Source organism: Schistocerca cancellata, chromosome 6 (assembly GCF_023864275.1).
Source record: "Schistocerca cancellata isolate TAMUIC-IGC-003103 chromosome 6, iqSchCanc2.1, whole genome shotgun sequence".
NCBI lineage: Eukaryota > Metazoa > Arthropoda > Insecta > Orthoptera > Acrididae > Schistocerca > Schistocerca cancellata.
In genome coordinates this window covers 392,098,455-392,119,369 of record NC_064631.1, presented here as the reverse complement: position 1 = coordinate 392,119,369, position 20,915 = coordinate 392,098,455, and the positions used below count along the sequence as shown (strand labels likewise).

General features: G+C 44.5%; 1 protein-coding gene across 1 annotated transcript in view; it reads left to right on the top strand.

The window, feature by feature from the left end:
• The window catches only part of LOC126088344 (NADPH oxidase 5-like), a 460,603-nt gene that overhangs the window by 255,940 nt on the left and 183,748 nt on the right, over window positions 1-20,915 (top strand). The window contains exon 5 of the mRNA XM_049906479.1: window positions 8,420-8,517. Within this exon, the coding sequence (XP_049762436.1) occupies window positions 8,420-8,517 (98 nt within the window). The remainder of the gene's footprint in view (window positions 1-8,419; window positions 8,518-20,915) is intronic.

The following is a 20,915-nucleotide window of genomic DNA, read 5'->3' as shown; positions in this document are numbered from 1 at the left end:
AGAGGATGACTACCAAAGAAGTCTTGCTATGAAAAGAAATGGCACCCCAGATAATCACTCACGGCTGTCGGCTCGTAAGGTCGGTGACAGACAGGCCCCCCGCGTAGTCTCTAGACACGCCTTCGTTGGTCAACAGGGTCTGGAATCTCATTAACTGGAATAGAATAGTCATCAGCGATGAGTCCCGTTTCGAACTGGGCACAGGTGACCAGTGAAGACCTGTCTGTAGGTGCCCCAGATAGTGGTGGGATACCAACCTGCCAGTCGCCTGCCATATGTCCCGAAAACCAAGAATGATGGTCTGCGTGCCTTTTGTTTTCATAGCAGGACCCCCAGTGGAAGTCATCCGCGGCACCCTTACGGCACAGCGGTACGTCGAGGACATTCTACGCCCCGTTTTGTTCCCATTCATGGCAAGCCATCCTGGGCTTATATTTCAGGAAGATAATGCCCGCACGCACATTGTGAGAGTTTCTACGGCTTGCCTTTGTGCTTGTCAAATCCTACCTTGGCCAGCAAGGTCGCCGGATCTCTTCTCTACTGAGACGTTAGGAGCATTGTGGGCAGCGCCCTGCAACCATTTGGGGACTTTGACAATGTAAGTCGTCAGTTGAACAGAATTTGGCACGATATACATCAGGACAGTATCGAACAATTCTATCAAAGCCAAACCGAATACTGCTTGTATAACGGCCAGAGGTGAACCAACGCCTTATTGACTTGCTCAATCTGTGAAGCTCTTTCTAAAACTGTACGTCACATCTGTCGATTTTCGTCCCATTCGGATAATTCCTGCGAGGTGCATCGTTTCCTAATTTATTTTGTGTTAGTGTGTTTATTTTCATGGCATAACCCATAACGCGCAAATACTATATTCATCGAGTAGTTGAGAATAAGTATTTAGTGACTTTCGACAAACTTTACACGCAATTTCAAACCTTTAAGAAACTTTCTCTTGCTGACATCCACCGCAAAACGATGAAAGGCAAAAAGTTTATCGCTTACTGTATTTCCACTGTCCATGCACGCAGCAGAACTGCGGTATCAGGTATGACGTTCTTTTACGTCAATATTAACTCTACTCACAACATATTTGTGGATATATCCACATGTCCCACTACATGTACCGCAAAAATTATATCACCGTACGACACGTAGTGCAGGAGACATCTAAATAAGATATGCGTGAAAAACTAGCTTTTGCCTAAAGCGAAGCGCGAATTACCTGAACTAAAGTCGTTAGATGTTTCACAATGAGAGTACTTTGCGACTTCCAGCAAGCTGCAAACGTAATTTGAAACCTTCCCTAAACTTTTTCTCACTTACATCGTTAGTTAAACATGCAACACATTAACTCACTCGCAATCAGAAACCGTTTCGTACATGGAAGGTTGATTCTTTACAAAATCGTTAGTTTACTTTATACTGATCAGGCCTTTACAAACACGCTAATTCCGCTCTTTCATCTTCTCACGGTTGAAGACACCGATTACGCCGAGTGGCCCTCCAGTCAGAAAGTGGGAGTATCTGTCATAACAATGATGGGCTGGTTCTTGGCGCCCGTTAGCCTTCAGGCCCACCGCGAGCCACAAGCCTAGGGAAGAGGAACGTCACAGCTCTTTAGTCCTCACTCCAAGAGAAGAGTCCGTCAGTTTTTGCGGTGTTGTGATTCAGCGCGCGCGTTATCAACGAAGAGATCGGTCCTGGGCGCAGCTGCAGCCAGTTAGCTGTCCTGCCTGCCTCCTCAGCAAGCCCGCGGCTGCTGCTCAGTCTGCCCGCCGTGTTGTGCGCGGTTGCATAAATGACTGCTACCGCGCGGTCGGCCTATTATAGGCTGCGTTTGTAAATTACGCCCCAAACACTATGTCCGTGTGTGTACCCCGCCGTCAGCCGAGTAACTGCGCTTAATTATAGTTACCAACTGACGTGAGCACATCTCTGTGCGAAGTTACGCATTACTTACGACCGGGAGAAATGATATTGTGCGTCCAAATCAGTGGGCGGCGAGCAGAGTAATTAATTTTAATCCTATAAACACAGCGCTTGTAATTCAGACTTAACATACAGCATGTCACTCCAAGGTACAATTAAATCTTTCGTCTGTGAGTCGTGCCCAGTAGTTTAGCTTCTTACTGCTGGGACTAACAGCGGCTTAGTGAGGAAGGGAAGAATGGCAGGCAAATCTTCCTTACAGCACTGAAGCGCGTACCAGTGAGCAACTTTGGACGGAACCGTACATAACGTGAAATGTAAGCTGTAATCAGTGGTGCTCAGGGAAAAGAAAGGGCGGTATGATGTAATTAAGACGGTGGAAGATTCTGAATTTGGACGAAATGGTTCAATAATTTCACGCTGTGTCTTCTCGAACCTTTAGACATGTGTCGTAAGTCAATGTATCGCCACTGAACTGGAGCTATTGTCTTGGATCTTGTAACCCTATAATCTGATTTACTGATCATACGGACTCAAAATAGGCATTAAACTCTTATAATGACAGATCTGAACTGAATGTATGTCACGTTTTCTTGGGTATTAAAAGCTTTTGACATGCACAGAGGTGCCAGTTTTGATGATTCATGTTATTACTTAACAGATAATGGGTTTTGTGCAACTAAAACTATTTATTACAACGCTTCATTCACTCAGTTCACTGTTTAGCTCAACAGTGAGTTTTATTATTCGGAATGTCAGATCTTTACATATTTCTCCTTTCATTCTGGTGCATGTCAAATTCTATAAAATGTTTAATACATGTTTGTACTATGTGTTTACTGAAGTCCCGTAATGAATTGCACTACTTATGCTCATACGCTTGTCTTTAGATACGTATTACTTTCCTTTTACTACTTCGATATTATACTCCCTTGTTGTGCGGGCATCAATGTTTAAGACACCACTTAGTTAAACACTCCGTCAAACAGGCGACGTACATCTTATTACATTGTCGCATACTATGTACGTGACCATTCTGGACAGCTGATCTCATTGTTCAAAGCGCTCGATAATGCCCGGATCAAAATCGATGCGTTATCCCACACAAGAACTGTCTGGAAAAGCACACATACGAAACAGTTGAACCTACTTAGCAAAAAGTCTATTATCCTCAGATACTGTGCCCTTATAGGCTACGACAGTTATTATTCGTAAGGAAAGAATAGCATCCAGATTTTATGTCATTTTATTCTATTGTGTGTTCAGTTCTTGCTTTCGGATAAGGTCTACCACCCTGAGGCTCAATCGATACACTACAGAAATCCTGAACTTTGAGTTATCCAGAAGGTTAAAGTTACTGAAGAGAACAATCCCCTAACAAAACTTTCGTTTTTGAGGTGAACACGATCTTTTAGTAAGAAAGTAATGTGAAAGAGTCACATTCTATTTAGAAAGTAATGTTGAATTGTCACAAGGCTAATCATAACGAGAGAAACTGTTTCTTCGGCGGACCAGAAGAATAAACAGTGATGAATTTCAGAACAAGGACATCGTACTGATCACAAACGACGATCGACGCAGAGCATAATACTGACTTATCTTTATCTTGGGCTTACAATGAACTTAGTCGAAACATCTGCGGTACCTAGACGTCTGCGCCGGCCGGTGTGGCCGAACGGTTCTAGGCGCTTCAGTCTGGAACCATGCGATCGCTACGGTCGCAGGTTCGAATCCTGCCTCGGACATGGATGTGTGTGATGTCCTTAGGTTGGTTAGGGTTAAGTAGTTCTAAGTTCTAGGGGACTGATGACCTGAGATGTTAAGTCCCATAGTGCTCAAAGCCATTTTGAACCTAGACGTCTGCCTTTCGTAGGCTGTGCTCAGTCCATTGAATCATTCGAACACGGTTCACGACGTCTCAAAGTTTCAATTTCTTAGTCGTTCCTCCACACAGATCACTATCAAATACCTTTTGCCTTCGCTTCGTAAAACACTGAATCGGCACTTTCTAATTTAACTTGTGAAAATGGTACGCAGTCGATGTATCCCAAAGCTATATGTTGTAGCCTCTAAGCCTGTTAGCAAATAAGGACAATCAAAAGAACATTTGCCATAGGGAACAATGTCAAAGGTTGTATACGTGACACACTATTCGCAATTTGAGTGATAAGCAAACAAACAAACAAGGCTTACACAGCAGTACTACGAATGCAGTGACAGTGATAAACCACAATACAATACGAATATTAGACTCCCTCCACCTACAGAACAGACGAAATGACATGTACAACGAGACTGCGAGGAGTGGTTGATAGGCTTAGAAATACATAAAAAACTTGCACCCTCTACTTAAGTTAATATGGCAACAAATTAATTACCTTCCGTTTGCTGCCACAGTCGTTATGAATTAATTAATAATGCTTTTGCCAGATACTACGAAGCAAACTTTATTAGCATGACTGGGCATTCGGAGTTAAGCTATTATGAAGAGGAAAACGTGAGTGCCACAGTACAAGTAACATACACTTGGTGTCCCATAATGGGTGATACTGATTTACGGTTTGTAAACAAAAAGTCATTTTAAGACTGTAGAGTTGTGCACACAAGGGAATCACACGTCGAGGTTTGTACCATTGATTTTTGCCCCAAAGAGAACTTAACGGGAACATAATGTGTTGTACTTCAACTGGTGCGTTTGATAATAGTAATACATGTACAGACCGACATGTTTGCATGGTGACAGATGTATGTAAGCCTGGTCCTGTTTTGCATTTCTTAGGTTATTTTGCATACCTCAAGGAGGACACCGCGCAATGTTTCCGAATATTTGACGAGGGCAGTTATTTGCTGGGACGTTCTGTACTCTCGGTGTACTGTGGGGCCAACACCATCAAATATTCAGCCAATCTAAAAATGCCTGAATCAGGCGAAACGTGTCACTGATAAATCAATAACAATTACATCTCTGCAAGCAAGACTGTTCCTTCACAATACGTTACTGGCTGCTGCACCAGCCCTGCAATATGTTGGAAAATGTTTTACTGCATATGTATTTCAAAGCAGATGGATGGCTTCTACGACCACACTATTGATGGTGCATCGACGGAAAAAAAGAATTTAATTTGTTCAACAGTATCGAAAGTGAATCATAGTGGGATGGACGTCGCCGTGTCCGTAAGAAACGGAGGAGCCCGAGCAGTATGCAACTACTACACCAATAAAATTAAGATGGCGAAAACGTCTCTGTCCTGTGGATGGTAACAGTACCATTTTGTTTACGTTCAACATGGCCAGTCTGGTTAAGCACCCATCCTTGAGGATCTCTCTCATGATGTAATGATTGTCTTTCCAGTGGAGAACGAGATTTTTCTGCACAATGATGTATAGATGACCAGAAGAGAGTCACGCAAAATTTCAAATAATTTCTTGGACTCTCAAATTCTCTGTACCTTAGCCCTATTGTATACCTGAGAAACCATGTCCATCGTCATTTTGGTTATGTGATTTCTCTGCCATAGATTTTCCAGCAGCTCTGGTGAGGAATGCGGACGTATAACCATGGAAACTTAATTGTACCAGACGGGTCGCCTCCTAAACATAAGAGTGCCACTGTAATGTGCTGCAAACAATAGTTACTGATACTGACAGGTTACCAGTCCGTTTTAAATGCTGTATACAAAGAAGTTTTTCTCATAAAAGACGGGAAAATCCATCTTGAGTGTGAACAGTATCCCCAGATTTATTAATCGTGTTGTATGTTACAAATACTGTTCCTTCCATTACTTTAGAGAAGCCTGGTGGTAAACATTAATACTTTGGCCATTAGTATTGGAATAACTAGAAAAATTATTAATGAGGAAAAAACAACAATTTTATATAGTCATCCATCTTCCGCACATCAATCCTCCAACCTCCGCACCACGTCTTTTGCCCGAAGTAACTGAGGTATTTCACTTCTTTCCAAACGTAAAGAATGGATTATATAATCCATAATTATGTTCCTCTAATTGAAAACAGTTTGCCATTTCCTTCGAGAACTTGTTTTCTCACTGATTAGTTTAACAGCAGTACCACAGTAATGAACAACTGGAAAATAAATGGAAGAGGCTGAACTAAATTGTAAATTCGAATTACTCTTCCCATATATACAGCAAGTTTCTCTTAATCATTTGTTCATATATCAACAAATTGCGTTAATGTAAGCAAAAAGTTCTGTACGCCATCTTTCTGGGATACTTACAAACTTTCTGCTTTGCTTTTGTATTCTAGGTATGTCCATATTCTGCTTGCGAGACACAACTGAAGGAACAGTTCTGCACTGAACAAAATGAATGTGAAAACCCGTCTGAAAAGCATGCATATCTGTACGCTGAATCGATCTGCGGCATACTTCCTCATCGATCTGCTTTGCGCGTTCTCCTCAAGGCTTCCGGTTTTCACGAAAAATTAAAACTATCACATTACGGCTCAGTAATTTGAATAAAGTTTCCCACCTGTTAACAGCGGAAAGACATTTTGTTTCTCTAATGAAGAAAAATCAAACCGCTTCCAGTCAGTACTTCGCACTCACCTCAAAGAAGCCGTTTGTCTGTCTAAAGACTGTGTCCAAATACAAAGCATTCTGCTCGTGGCAAGACTGCACACGGCCCAGTTTCAACAAACCAGATTTATGTCTACAAACAAACGCATGACGCTGGTTATTCCAAACAAAAACACCACAGACAGGAGGCCTTTGTTCTTCTTGTTTGGAGTAATGCTAACACCGCCAGAGAGAACGTGTAAACTGTTTCTCATGACATGTTTCTGACCTGCGTTTTGTGAGCACAATTCTGCCGACGTAAGCAAGCCTGGCTCTTCGTTAACGCAATTGTGTAATACATTTTATTATACAATTATTGCATTAGATGTTAATGTATTTTGCATGAAAGACTAAGTCGATCTTCATGAAAGAGATGGAGTATATTTTATATTTCTTTGATATGTTCCACTTCCTAGTTCGGTAAGTTTCCTTCGGTCTAATGACATGTCGAAGAAGAGAGGTGTTTGTATATTAGCAAGTAAATTCCCTTAGAAACAGTAACAATTTCTATCTTGATTATACAGTACTAGTGCTCTGCGTTTCATTCAATCCAATTTAGCGCACAGTCGTTAGTGAGTCGTTGAATTAACTTAAAACATTCTGAGACAAAGGAACCCCTGCAACTACATCGCCTTAATGTTTACCATTGCATCACAAACTGAAAGGTAAACCTCGCGTTGTTTCCACTGCAAAGCCACAGAAGAATATTATTCGTCGGTTGCTAAGAACAGTACACATCTTCAGTCGCTCCATCTTGTAGCCCTACTCTTTTACAGAGTAAGGACGTCCAAGTACATATTGGAGCTACTGGCGTACTTTCGACAAATGTTTCATTTACTGTAAAAATGGATATTCGCCTATATTTTTCAGCGATTTCACATTCCAATAACTTGAAATAATTTTAAAGAGGAAAAAAGGGATTTTGGCAGCTTTCTGGAGGAAACGAAATGGGGACATAGTAATTTTGTCTAGACATCAACTTGATTTTACTATTTTTTTTTTACAAGTTTTACTATGAATCTGGAATACTTCATGTAAAGAGATGCGCTTGATCCCCAGAAAATAGCAGTTACATATGTTCTTCTACTACTACTACTACTACTACTACTACTACTACTACTAAACCAACCAACTGATTCACTTTCGTAACGGCATTTTCCCAGAGTTGACAGGATAATTGAGCAAACGATGACGTACTTGTCACCTTCGTGATATAAGAAGAAAGTACACTTTGATACCGTACAGGCAACATTGTATACAGCAAGGAAAGTTCACGCCTGTGTCAACTATACCTCACATTGGCCACAGTGGCTGCCCTCACGGAATGTTATACTTCATCGCCACAGTGATGTTAAGTAGCCCAGGGCTACATAAAGAAACAATAGTAACTTATTTTGCCGCATATTAAAATTCAAATCCACGCTTTAAACTTAGTCTTGTTAACTAAGTTGCCAAAATAAGTTTAAGAGAGGAAATATTGTAGTTAGTTTGAACAGCGTTAAATTGACGGCAAATTTCAATCTTCAGCTCTCTTAGTAAGAAGATAATGAAAAAAAAAAACGGGCCTAAGGTGAAATGAAACTACTCTGTGGTACGATGGAGAAAAGTGCCGCTTTTTTTGCTGAAAAGACTATGAAACTACTTCGTATTAACTATAAAAAGTGAATATGATGAATAACTCGCATAAAATATGTGACTCGAATTTAGATTTGTCATAATAGGGATAACTTAAACTTCATCACACATAAAAATGTACGAATGTGTACCCACATAAGTTGAGAACTAAGCAGACAGAAATTCCAGGGCCTCATTATTTTCGTTTTTACTTGATATATATTTTGTGTATTAGTAAGATACTTCTTCCAATTAGTGATTCAAACTACCATATATGTATTGAATTTGTTGCAGATCGTCGACAAATTATTCCGCCTTATAGACCAAGACGGAGACGGCGTTGTCACCACAGAAAAGGTGATGGAGTTCCTCGCTAATATCACGAACGCCAGGTAAGTCATTCCAAAACATGACATTTCTAAATGCTTTCTGTGCTGATGCCTTTCGAAAATCATATAGTACCACAGTCAGCTGATATGAAAGTTTATCACACCTACCAGTTTAAGTTCACGAGAATTTTAAACTACAATATCTTTGTAGATACTTACATATCGTTGAATTCCATTCTACTGAACGTCAAAATCGCAAACTGGGCATTCGAACTTAATACATAAAATTCAGACGTTGGGCTTTTGAACAATATTTTAATTTTATGTACTAAGTTCTGATTATCAGTTTGCTGTTCTGCAGTTATGTACAGATTGAACGGTATCTCACTGTGACTGATAAGACTGATGACGGTTTGTACAATCAAAAATCGTAGGATGAAGATTCATTATAATTTGCGGATACTAACATTTTTTCTTCAGATGTACTTCTTTAACTACTTCGAAATTACTTTCCGTGGCTAGACTTGATTTCTTTTCCCGGTTCTACATTTGACTGGAAACGTTTCTAATGTAAGTGAAATACTAGACCGCAAAGCACCTACGTGTAAAAGTCGTGCTATTACAGACAAAGCAGTATCTCTAGCTCGGTACAGTCTATTAATAAAGTGGCATTGAAACAATTTTATCTGCATCTACATGGATACACTGCAAATCACATTTAAGTGCCTGGCAGAGGGTTCATCGAACCACCTTCATAATTCTCTATTATTCCAATCTCGTTTAGCACGCGGAAAGAACGAACACCCATATCTTTCCGTACGAGCTCTGATTTCCCTTATTTTATCGTGGTGATCGTTTCTCCCTATGTAGGACGGTGTCAGCAAAATTACTTCACAGTAGCTTTTAATAATACAATTATGTAGAGCATGCTCGTTCATAACAAGCTGAATCTCGGATTGTCGTGCAGAACTACCAGATTCGCGTACGTTCATCAGAGTCAAAGTGCAACACTCCTTCTTGCATGCATTCATGGGAAAAAGTCTCAATTTGAAAATCAGCAAAGAGGATTCGTTATTCAAGAATCCTTGGTATGTCAGGTTCATCAGCAATTACATTCAATATATACACTATGAGATCAAATGTATCCGGACAACCTCCCCAACAACATACGTTTTTCATATTAGGTGCATTGTGCTGCCACCTACTGCCAGGTACTCCATATCAGCGACCTCAGTAGTCACTAGACATTGTGTGAGAGCAGAATGGGACGCTCCGCGGAACTCTGACTTCTAACGTGGTCAGATGATTGGGTGTCACTTGTCATACGTCTGTACGTGAGATTTCCACAGTACTAAACATCCGCAGGTGCACTGTTTCCGAAGTGATAGTGAAGTGGAAACGTGAAGGGACACGTACAGCACGATAGTCTGCAGACCGACCTCGTCTGTTGACTGACACAGACCACCGGCAGTTGAAGACAGTCGTAATTTGTAGTAGGCAGACATCTATCCAGACCAACACAGGAATTCCAGACTGCATCAGGATCCACTGCAAATTCTATGACAGTTAGGCTGAAGGTGAGAAAACTTGGATTCCAAGGTCGAGCGGCTGCTTTAAGCCACACATCACGCCGGTAAATGCCAAACGACGCCTCGCTTGGTGTAAAGAGCGTAAAAATTGGACGACTGAGCACTGGAAAAACATTGTGTGGAGTGACAAACCATGGTACACAATGTGTCGATCCGATGGCAGGGAGTGGGTATGGCGAATGCCCGGTGAACGTCATCTCCTAGCGTATGTAGTGCTAACAGTAAAATTCGGAGGCGGTGGTGTCATGGTGTGGTCGTGCTTTTCATGGAGGGGGCTTGTACCCCTTGTTTTGCGTGGCACTATCACAGCACAGGTCTACATTGATGTTTTAAGCACCTTCTTGCTTCCCACTGTTGAAGAGCAATTCGGGGATGGCATTGCATCTTTTAACATGATCGAGCACCTATTCATAATGCACGGCCTGTGGCGGAGTGGTTACACGACGATAACATCCCTGTAATGGACTGGTCTGCACAGATTTCTGACCTGAATCCTATAGCAAACCATTGGGATGCTTTGGAACGCCGACTTCGTGCCAGGCCTCGACATCGACACCTCTCCTCAGTGCAGCACTCCATGAAGAATGGGCTGCCATTCTCCACGAAACTTTCCGGCACCTGATTGAACGTATGCCTGCGAGAGCGGAAGCTCTTATATAGGCTAAGGGTGGGTCAACACCATACTGAATTCCAGCATTACCGATGGAGGGCGCCATGAATTTGTTAGTCATTTTCAACCAGGTGTCCAGATACTTTTGATCACACAGTGTACTTAAAATTCGAACAACTGGAACACAGCTCTACATCAGTGCGAAACATGGATAATGAAAGATAAAAACGAAATAATTAAAATTTGATGTTGCAGAAGGGTGTTGCAGAAGGGTGTTGCAGAAGGGTGTTGCAGAAGGGTGTTGCAGAAGGGTGTTGCAGAAGGGTGTTGCAGAAGGGTGTTGCAGAAGGGTGTTGCAGAAGGGTGTTGCAGAAGGGTGTTGCAGAAGGGTGTTGCAGAAGGGTGTTGCAGAAGGGTGTTGCAGAAGGGTGTTGCAGAAGGGTGTTGCAGAAGGGTGTTGCAGAAGGGTGTTGCAGAAGGGTGTTGCAGAAGGGTGTTGCAGAAGGGTGTTGCAGAAGGGTGTTGCAGAAGGGTGTTGCAGAGAAAATGAATTCAGCGAGTGTGGGATGACAACGTTCTGCAACGAGTCAGCAACAGAGAATGTCTAATAAAGAACTTAATTAATTGTAGAGAGAATAGTCGCGCATATGTGACGTGCTTGACCTGTGCTTGATGAGAGAGTGGAAGTTAAGTATCACACAGACACAAGTGGAAACTGACGAGTCCTACACAGATCTACTTAACCATTTGAATGAAACAGTGTGACTTGCAAAAGACTTCCATCACGATCAGGGGCTGCGACATTTATCGATCTGAATTAACCTAGACGTCGAGCTACGCTACAATTCAGTCTGTTCCCAAAACAAAGATTAAAGGAGGGGGATAGGGACAATACCACACTCTAGCCAAGCTTTTATATGCTGTATCTTATTTCCGTTTCATAACTGACTACTAAATAATATCATAAACTAACTCTGAGATAAAAAACCGAGCGAGGTGGCGCCGTGGTTAGCACACTGGACTCTCAAGCGGGAGGACGACAGTTCAAACCCGCTTCTGGCCATCCTGACTTAGGTATCCCGTGAATTCCCTCAATTGTTTAAGGTAAATGCCGGGATGATTCCTTCGGAAGGACACGGCCGCTTTCCTTCTCCTTCCTTTCCTAATCCGAGCTTGTGCTCAGTCTCCAATGACCTCGTTGTCGACGGGACATTAAACACTAATGTACTCCTCCCCCTCCTCCCGCTCCTCCTCCTCCTCCTCCTCCAAGATAAAATCTATAAGTACTTTACTCATCCCCCAACGTCACATTTACCAACAGTTTACCACAACAATTCGTACTAAAAGACGCGCTGTAAGTTAAGATCGATGTGTGCTTAATGTTTCTGGTGTTTTCGTTTCTAAAAATCAGACGGTTAACGTCTTGTGCGCTAAAACTGCAGCATTTTTTAGTTCGCGTGACGAAACAGTGATGTTTCCATGACGTTACGCACTTAGTGCTGTGATTGGCTGGTTATGAGCAACCGTCATGGCAATTTTGTTGTATTTATAGTTGTGTATTACGAAAATACGCATTATAAACGAAATGGCGTACACAACCACTCAGCTGCATTGTACACCGCTCTGTTAAAATAGGGTGTATATCCATGCCTAGCCTTACACTGGTTTTGTTCTTGATTTATGTTTACATCTTAACCGCATGTTCCAAAATTTCACCTGATAAATTGCGCACTGAATCCCTACTGTGTTGATCTTGAACTCGTGGTTTTCTGCTGTCATTCGCAAGAAACCAAAACTCACTAAACTGGTGCGTAACACACTCACAAAAAGAAACTTATTATAACGCAAAATACCCGCAGTGAGAGAGCAAGGAAACTAAATTAACAGGACATATTTCGCGCGCGGGCTGTATTTCGTGCCCTTTTCCTCTAATTTGTGAGACACGCACTACGTGGTGATACTTATGTTACCGTACTGTAGTGCGCTCCTGCGAGACATCTGCAAGCTTATACCAACGGTGGATACAATAACCAATGGCAGAAACAAAAAGTCTGAAACATCATGAAAACAACAACATTAAACGTCGATTAATGACGCATCAAAGCATAGTAGAGATATAAAGACACACGGATTCTATAGCAAATTTTCATCAACTCTTTTTATTCCCTTTTGGTGCGTGCACTGGACCATGAATATTTTGTGCAGGCTGGCAGACACCCTTAGGCTGCAACACCAGAGCCTTTGGAACGCCAGTAACAGCTGTACTGCGAGGAAGCCACGCCCCCAATCGTCTGCTACATTTACTGCAGCTAAGTGGCATTTCAAGGCGCAGCAAACTAGCTACTTCCTACCTGTTCTAAAGCCATCGCTTCCTTTCACATATCAATTTCCAAAAACGTTGACCAGCATTATTTAAATCCTTGTGGGAAATATGCGAAATGCGTTCTGATAATTCAAATACTGAAATACCTTACTGAGAAATTCATCTTTATATATCTTTTGGAGCGGCCCCGCCTCAGAGCCTTTTAATTAAGAACCGCGCCTGATCACGATAACGTATGTAGATGCGTTACTTATCAGACCCCACAGGTTTTTAAGTTCGTGTACAAGCATATCTGGTAAAAGCCTCAACTGCAGTATCATCTGTCTGCAAAGTAGTTCAAAATACTTCTATTTGTGCTAGATTGCAAAGTCCAGGGTTGTGAGTATACAGATTTACAGTTTCAGAATTGCTAGTACGTTGGGTGTTCACTCATAGGCTCAGAGAAGAACTGTCTACTTATTATCCCCCCCGTGGGTCTGGGGGTTAGAATAGGCCTGAGGTATTCCTGTCTGTCGTAAGAGGCGACTAAAACGAGTCTCCCACGGTTCAGCCTTTGTGATGGTCCCCCATAGGCTTTGACCTCCACTTTTCAAAATTTTCCCGAAAAGCGAGCCAACTGGGGAAAGGTGCATCGTGTCCACCGTGCACTGAGATCTTAAGCCTACTTCCTCGTCGTCGCATTTCAGTCCCGTCTATTCTCCATCTCACGGGCGAAGACACCTTCCTGGATGCGTTTTCCACCATGCACTATGCAGTGTCGCTTTCTGCGTCGACGATGACCATGGATTTCTTTGCACCTGATATCCAGCAAAGTAGCCAATCCGTTGTGGTGGGGCCGCCATTTACCCTGTTGGTTGTAACCACCTCACCACACTGGGATTACTCTATTGATGCCTGCGCTGTTAACTCCCCACATATGCCAAGAGGCAGATGCCCATCCCCCTGGGGCATCAGGACTCCCTGCAATGGTAATCCTGCCAGGTGGCCTTTGCTGCGGCTGGTTGGCGCCCTTGGGGAGGGCCCCTGGTCGGAGTGGGTGGCATCATGACCGATGACACGCCACAAAGTGTAGTACATCATCTCTTGATCTCTTGCTGGTGGTCAAACACCAGCAGTCTCCAAGCAATCAAGGTCTAACTTCAAGGCAAAGAAATAAGACACCAAATCGTCCCCCCCCCCCCTCCCTGGCCACACCATGGGAGGAACGCCAGGCTAAGGAAGGCAATGAAGCTTATTCACCCCAGTACCTCATATGTTCAAGAGTTGATGGCGAATCTTTCTTGTCAATGAAACCTCTTTTTTGTGGAAAATATTTAAATGACAAGTTTGGGGAGGTGGAGGGCTTGTCCAAAATGCAGAAAGGGTCCATCTTGATCAAAACAGCATCCTCTGCCCAGTCATGGGCACTACTCGCCTGTGACAAGCGAGGGGATGTTTGTTTCCATCACGCCCCATAGGAGCTTAAATATGGTCCAGGTTATCTTACTTCCAGGGACCTTCTTTTGCAGTCTGACGATGAGCTGCGCGCCAATTTAAAGCAGCAAGGTGTCCATTTTGTTCAGCACGTCCACCGGGGTCCGAGGGATAATCAGATTGCCACCGATACCTTCATGTTGGCCTTTGAGGGAGAAACATTACCCGAGGAGGTCAAGGTGAGGGTCTACTGCTGTGGGGTGAAGCCATATATCCCTCCCCTGATGCAGTGTTTTAAATGCTGTAAGTTCGGCCATACGTCTTCCCGTTGTACTTCCAGCGTCACATGTCGGGGTTGCGGATGCGCATCACATCCCAATATCCCAATATTCCCTGTGCTCTGCCTCCCATCTGTGTCAACTGCAGTGAGCACCATTCGTCTTGCTCGCCAGACCGCAGGATTCTCCAGAAAGAAAGAAAAGTAATGGAATACAAGACCCTGGACTGACTGACCTATACTGAGGCTAAGAGATAATATGAAAGGCTACATCCTGTGCATATGACGTCAACCTACGCCACCGCTATGACAACGGTTTTACCATCTTCCGTTCCATCCGATACATTTGGCTCTCAGAGCCGTCAGACTTCACCTGCCCCGTTGATGATGGGGGGCACTTCCCTTCCTGTTGCTGCTTCTGCGCAACCTACGACTTCAGGAGCAACACCCTCCCCCCAATCATCGAGGACGTCAGACCCCACGTCTCAGCCAGAGAAGGATAAGTCTTCTTCGGCTTCTCTCGCCAGGAAGAGATCCCGTGGGTCATTCCCTTCCCAGGTCACTACCACTGGCAAAGCTGACACCCGCCAGTGGCTGAAGCAAACCACAGGTAGCTGGTCATAGGGCTTCACAGTCCTCTTCAGTCCCTGGGACTGAATCAGTGATGCCCTCCCATCTGGACAAACCCACAGAGCAATGAGAGAAACCTAAAAAGAAAAAGCCCCGAAGAACCAAGGCACTGTGGTAGCACCCACTCCACCACTACCTACAAGCTCTGTGTCTGAGGATGAGGTGGAGATTCTGGCGTCTGCTGAGGACCTAGATCTAGCTACGAATTCAGACACAATGGTTGTCGCAGAAGTAATCGTCTGGTGGCAGCAGGAGACCCTGAGGCGTAGACGGCCTCATTGAGTGTTTCATGCCTTCACAGTCTCATGAGCACGTAATCTTCCAGTGGAATTGCAGCGGTTTTTTCCACTATCTAGCTGAGCTATGGCAACTGTTAAGCTTTACCCCCTCTTTCTGTATTGCCCTCCAGGAAACATAGTTCCCGGGAATGCGGACCCCTGTCTCCACAGCTATAAGGGATATTACAGGAACCGTAGCGACCATAGTAGTGTGTCAGGTGTAGTTTGCGTCTATGTCCTGAACTCAGTATGTAGTGAACCTGTGCCCCTTCAAACCCCTCTTGAAGCTGAGAATGTCAGGACTGGGACGACACAGGAAACTGTCTGAAATGTATATCTTCCTCCAGATGGTGCAGTACCCCTGAACGTATTGCCTGTACTGAGTGATGAACTCCCTAAATCTTTTCTACTTTCGGGAGATGATAATGGGCATAATCCCTTGTGGGGTGGCGCCACGCTTACTGGCCAAGGCAGGGAGGTCAAAAATTTGGTGTCATAACTCTACCTCTGCCTGTCAAATACAGGTCCTCCACACATTTCAGTGTTTCACATATTTGGCCATTGATCTCTTGGTTTACATTCCTGGCCTTCGCCCACCTATCCACTGAAGAGCACATGACGACCTGTGTGGCAGTAACCACTTCCCCATCTTGCTGTCACTCCCCCGGCGTCATGCACATGGACACCTACCCAGATGGGCTTTAAGCAACCCAGACTGTTGTCACCGCTGAAACCCCCACATGGTCCATCGATGTTGTCGTTGAGCAGGTCACTACAACGATCGTTTCTGCCGCAGAAAACGCTCTCTCTCGTTCTTTAGCGTGCCCCAGCGAAGGACAGCTCCTTGGTGGTCCCCGGAAGTCGCTGAGGCCATTAAAGAGCCATGGCGAGTTTTACAGCCACATAAGCGGCACCTTTCCCCAGAGCACCTAATAGCTTTTAAGTGTCTCCGTGCTCACGTTCACCAGCTTATAAAACGACGGAAACAGATGTGCTTGGAGAGGTATGTGTCGACCATTAGGTGCCATACGTCACCTTCCCAAGCCTGGACAAAGATCAGACTTCTTTTTTGGGTACCAGACCCGAACAGGTGTCCCTGGCTCCCTGGCATTAACATCAATGGCGTGTTATCTACCGACGCAAACGCGATTGCCGATCACTTGGCTGCTTACTATGCTCGAGCCTCTGCATCGAACAACTACCTCCCCCCCCCCCCCCCCCAGTCTTTCGCACCATCAAACGGCGGATGGAAACGATAGTCCTCTCGTCCACTACATTCCACAGTGAACCCTATAACGCCCCATTTACAGAGTGGGAGCTCCTCAGCGCCCTTGCACATTGCCCCGACACAGCTCCTAGGCTGGATCAGATCCATAGTCAGATGATTAAACACGTCTTGTCTAACTGCAAGCGAAATCTCCTCGACGTCTAAAACCAGATCTGGTGTGATGGCGTCTATCCATTGCAATGGCCAGAGTGCACCATCGTTTTGGTGCTCAAACCCAGTCAAAACCAGCTTGATGTGGATAGCTACTGGCCCATCAGCCTCACCAATTTCCTTTGTAACCTGCTGGAACATATGGTGTGTCGGAGGATGGATTGGGTCCTGGAGTCACATAGCCTACTGGTTCCATGTCAGGGCGGCTTCCATCAGGGTCGCTCTACCACTGATAATCTTTTGTCCCTCGAGTCTGCCATCCGAACAGCCTTTTCCAGACGCCAACATCTGGCTGCCATCTTTTTTGACATATGTAAAGCTTACAAACGACCTGGCTACATCGTATCCTTGCCACATTCTGTGAGTGGGGTCCCAGGGGCCTGATCCCGATTTTTATCCAAAACTTCCTGTCGCTCCATACTTTCCGTGCCCAAGTTGGTGCCTCCCATAGTTTCCCCAATATTGGGGAGAATGGCGTTCCGCAGGGCTCTGTATTGAGTGTGTGTCTGTTTTTAGAGCCTATTAACGGTGTAGCAGCAGGTGTAGGGCCGTCGGTCTCACCTTCTCTGGATGCAGATGACTTCAGCATTTCGTACTGCTCCTCCAGCACTGGTGTTGCTGAGTGGCGCCTACAGGGAACCATTTACAGGGTGCAGTCATGGGCTCTAGCCCACAGCTTCCCATTTTCATCCGCAATGTCGTGTCATGCATTTCTGTTGGTGTCGTACCGATCATCCGGAACCAGAACTTTACCTTAATGACGATCCACTCACTGTAGCGGAGACATACCGATTCTTCGGATAGTTTTCGATGCCCGATTGACTTGGCTTCCTCATCTTCGTCAGGTGCATGCAGCACCTGAATGCCCTCCGCTGTCTGAGTAACACCAATTGCGGCGCAGATCGCTCTATGCTGCTGCAGCTCTACAGAGCCATTGTTCAATCCACCTTGCCTATGGGAGTCTGGTTTACGGTTCGGCGGTGCCCCCAGCATTGCTTTTCCTCGACACAGTGCACCACTGTGGCGTTCGCCTAGCGGCGGGAGCTTTTAGAACGAGTCTGGTGACCTGTGTCCTGGTAGAAGCCAGAGTCCCTCCATTGAAGGTTAGGCGCTCACTACTGCTCGCCAGTTACGTTGCACACACTTGTAGTTCTCCAGTGCATCCGATTTACTGTCTCCTTTTCACAACCACAGCGGTTCATCTCCGCATCGGCAGTCCAGGTCAGGGCTTACGATTGTGGTTCACGTCAGTTCCCTTTTGTCTGAACTGGAGTCCTTCCCGTTACCACATCTCCCCGAGGTCTATTCACGTACACCTCCATGGTACACACCTAGGCCGCAGATTCTTCTGGATCTTTCGCATGGCCCTAAGGACTCCGTTAACCCTGTAGATCTCCACTATCACTTCCTCTCGACTCTAGATATGTACCGAGGCCATGAAGTGGTTTACATCGATGGCTCGATGGATGATGATCACGTAGGCTTTGCGTATGTTGATGGAGGACAAATTGAACAGCACTCCTTGCCAGATGGCTGCAGTGTTTTCACTGCAGAGCTGTTGGCCATATCTCGTGCTCTTGAGCACATCCGCTCATGCCCTGACGAGTTATTTATTCTCTGTACTGACTCCTTGAGCAGCCTGCAAGCTATCGACCAGTTCTACCCTCGCCATCCTTTGGTAGCGTACATCCAGGAGAACATCTATGCCCTGGAACGGTCCCATCGTTCGGTGGTGTTTGTGTGGACCCTAGGACACGTCGCAATCACAGGCAACGAACTTGCCGGCATGCCGGCCAAATAGGCGTCGTGGAAATCGCTTCTGGAAATGGGTATCTCTGAAACTGACCTGCATTCTGTCTTATGCCGCAGGGTTTTTCAGCTTTGCGAGACGGAATGGCATAACAGTGCGCACAACAAACTGCATGTCATTAAGGAGACTACGAATGTGTGGAAGTCTCCCATGGGGTCCTCTCGCAGGGAATCAGTTGTCCTCTGCCGTCTCCGCATTGGCCACACATGGCTAATGCATGGACCCATCTCTGTGTCACTGTGGCTCACCAACGACGGACGTCCACCTCTTGCTGGACTGCCCACTTTTAGCCGCTCTGCAATGGACTTCTAACTTTTCCAGCACCCTACCTTCGGTTTTGGGCGACAATACCTCAACAGAATCTTCAGTTTTACATTTTATTCGTGATGGTGGGTTTTATCATTTGATCTAAGTTTTAGCGCATGTCCTTTGTCCCTCTATGTCCTTCATCCTAGTGCTTTTAGGGTGGTGGTTTTAATGTGTTGCATAGCGGCTGGCTTCTTATTCTCATAGTCAGCCAGCCATGGTAATCTGCTCTCTTGTTTTCATCTGTTCTACATGTTTCTTGCGTCTCTCTGTGGTTTTCTTGTCCGATTTTGTCCATTTTAGTGTTTGCTGCCCTTCTGTCATTCTTGTGGTTTTCTCCTTTCTTCCAGCTGTGTTTTGTATGTCTCTATTATTTTACTGCCACCCTTGTGGAATTATTTTAATCGGAACGAGGGACTGATGACCTAGCAGTTTGGTCTCTCAGCCCTCTTTTAAACCAACCAACCAACCAACCGACCAACCAATCTACTTATTACATATCAGTTTCGTAAAGAACCTAAAACACCACTCAGGCCACTGCGTCCAACATGTTGCCAGCCTAGAATTCCTACAAAAATTATCCATTAGAGACATGTCTGCTTCAGCAATAACTGATCTTCCTACCCAAAGTGGTTATATTGAAAAACAGAACTACGTACTTGATAACTGGAGTGAAATTCAATTTCAAATATGCAACATCGAACCATAGCACGACGCCGTGGCAGGGTACAAGCAGCGACATGTAGGCAAGGAATTAGTGAGACATTCGTGTCTTTCCGTGCGTGCGGTAAATGCTGAAATGTGAACTACGGCGACATTGTTGACAAATGCGTTTAAATAGGACCAACATGCTTCTATTCTTCTTTTGTTTCTCAAAGAACGAACACCGGTAGAAATCCGTCGGAGACTTAAGAACCTGTATGGGGGCAGGACGTCTGTCGAAAACCACAGCTGTGCAATGAAAACTGCGATAAGGGGTGCCGCTGCTTCGTGATAACGTACGTCCCCATATCGCAAATGTCGAGAGACACACTCGAGCACCCGTCTCAAAGCCCTTATCTCTCCCCATACGATGATAACGCTTTCGGTCCTTCAAAAATGCTTCGAAGGGTTAGCGATTCCTGTCGGACGAGGATGTGCAGCAGAGAGTTATGGAGTTCTTCACGCAGCAGGACACGGTGTTACCAAATGGGTGTCTTCAACCTGGACTGTCGGTGGGATGACTGACTCAATGCTCATGGCGGTGTTTGCTGGTTGGCATACCGATTTTGGACTGAACGGCCTTCTAACGGGAACTTTTTGATCGCCATTTGTAACATTTTTGTTGGCTGACGAGTAGATTCAAACACAAGTAAATATAGTAAAATTTTATATTGTCTCTGTAGGATGCAAGTTCTTTTGGTATGAAATCACGAGATAATTATTTTACCAACATGGCTTACAAGAATACTGCTTGGGTAATATTTAAAAATACAAATTACCACTTCCCCAAAATTAATAATAGTCAAAACAAATAATAAAAAATGGTAATTTGAAACGTCCCCTTAGAACAATTGTACAAGACTGTGGTTAAACTGACACACAATGTTTTTAGCGCAACGCAATCTATCAAAGATCCCTGCAAAAGAATGGCCCTGAGTAACATTAAACTATACCTTTCAGAAATCACTTACCTCACAAAAATCTTCATTACTCGAACTACTGCAATACAGCGAGCGCCACTACTGCCAGCTAAATAAAAGATTCAAACTACAGAAGGCACTAACTACTGATAGGGATAGTTAGCA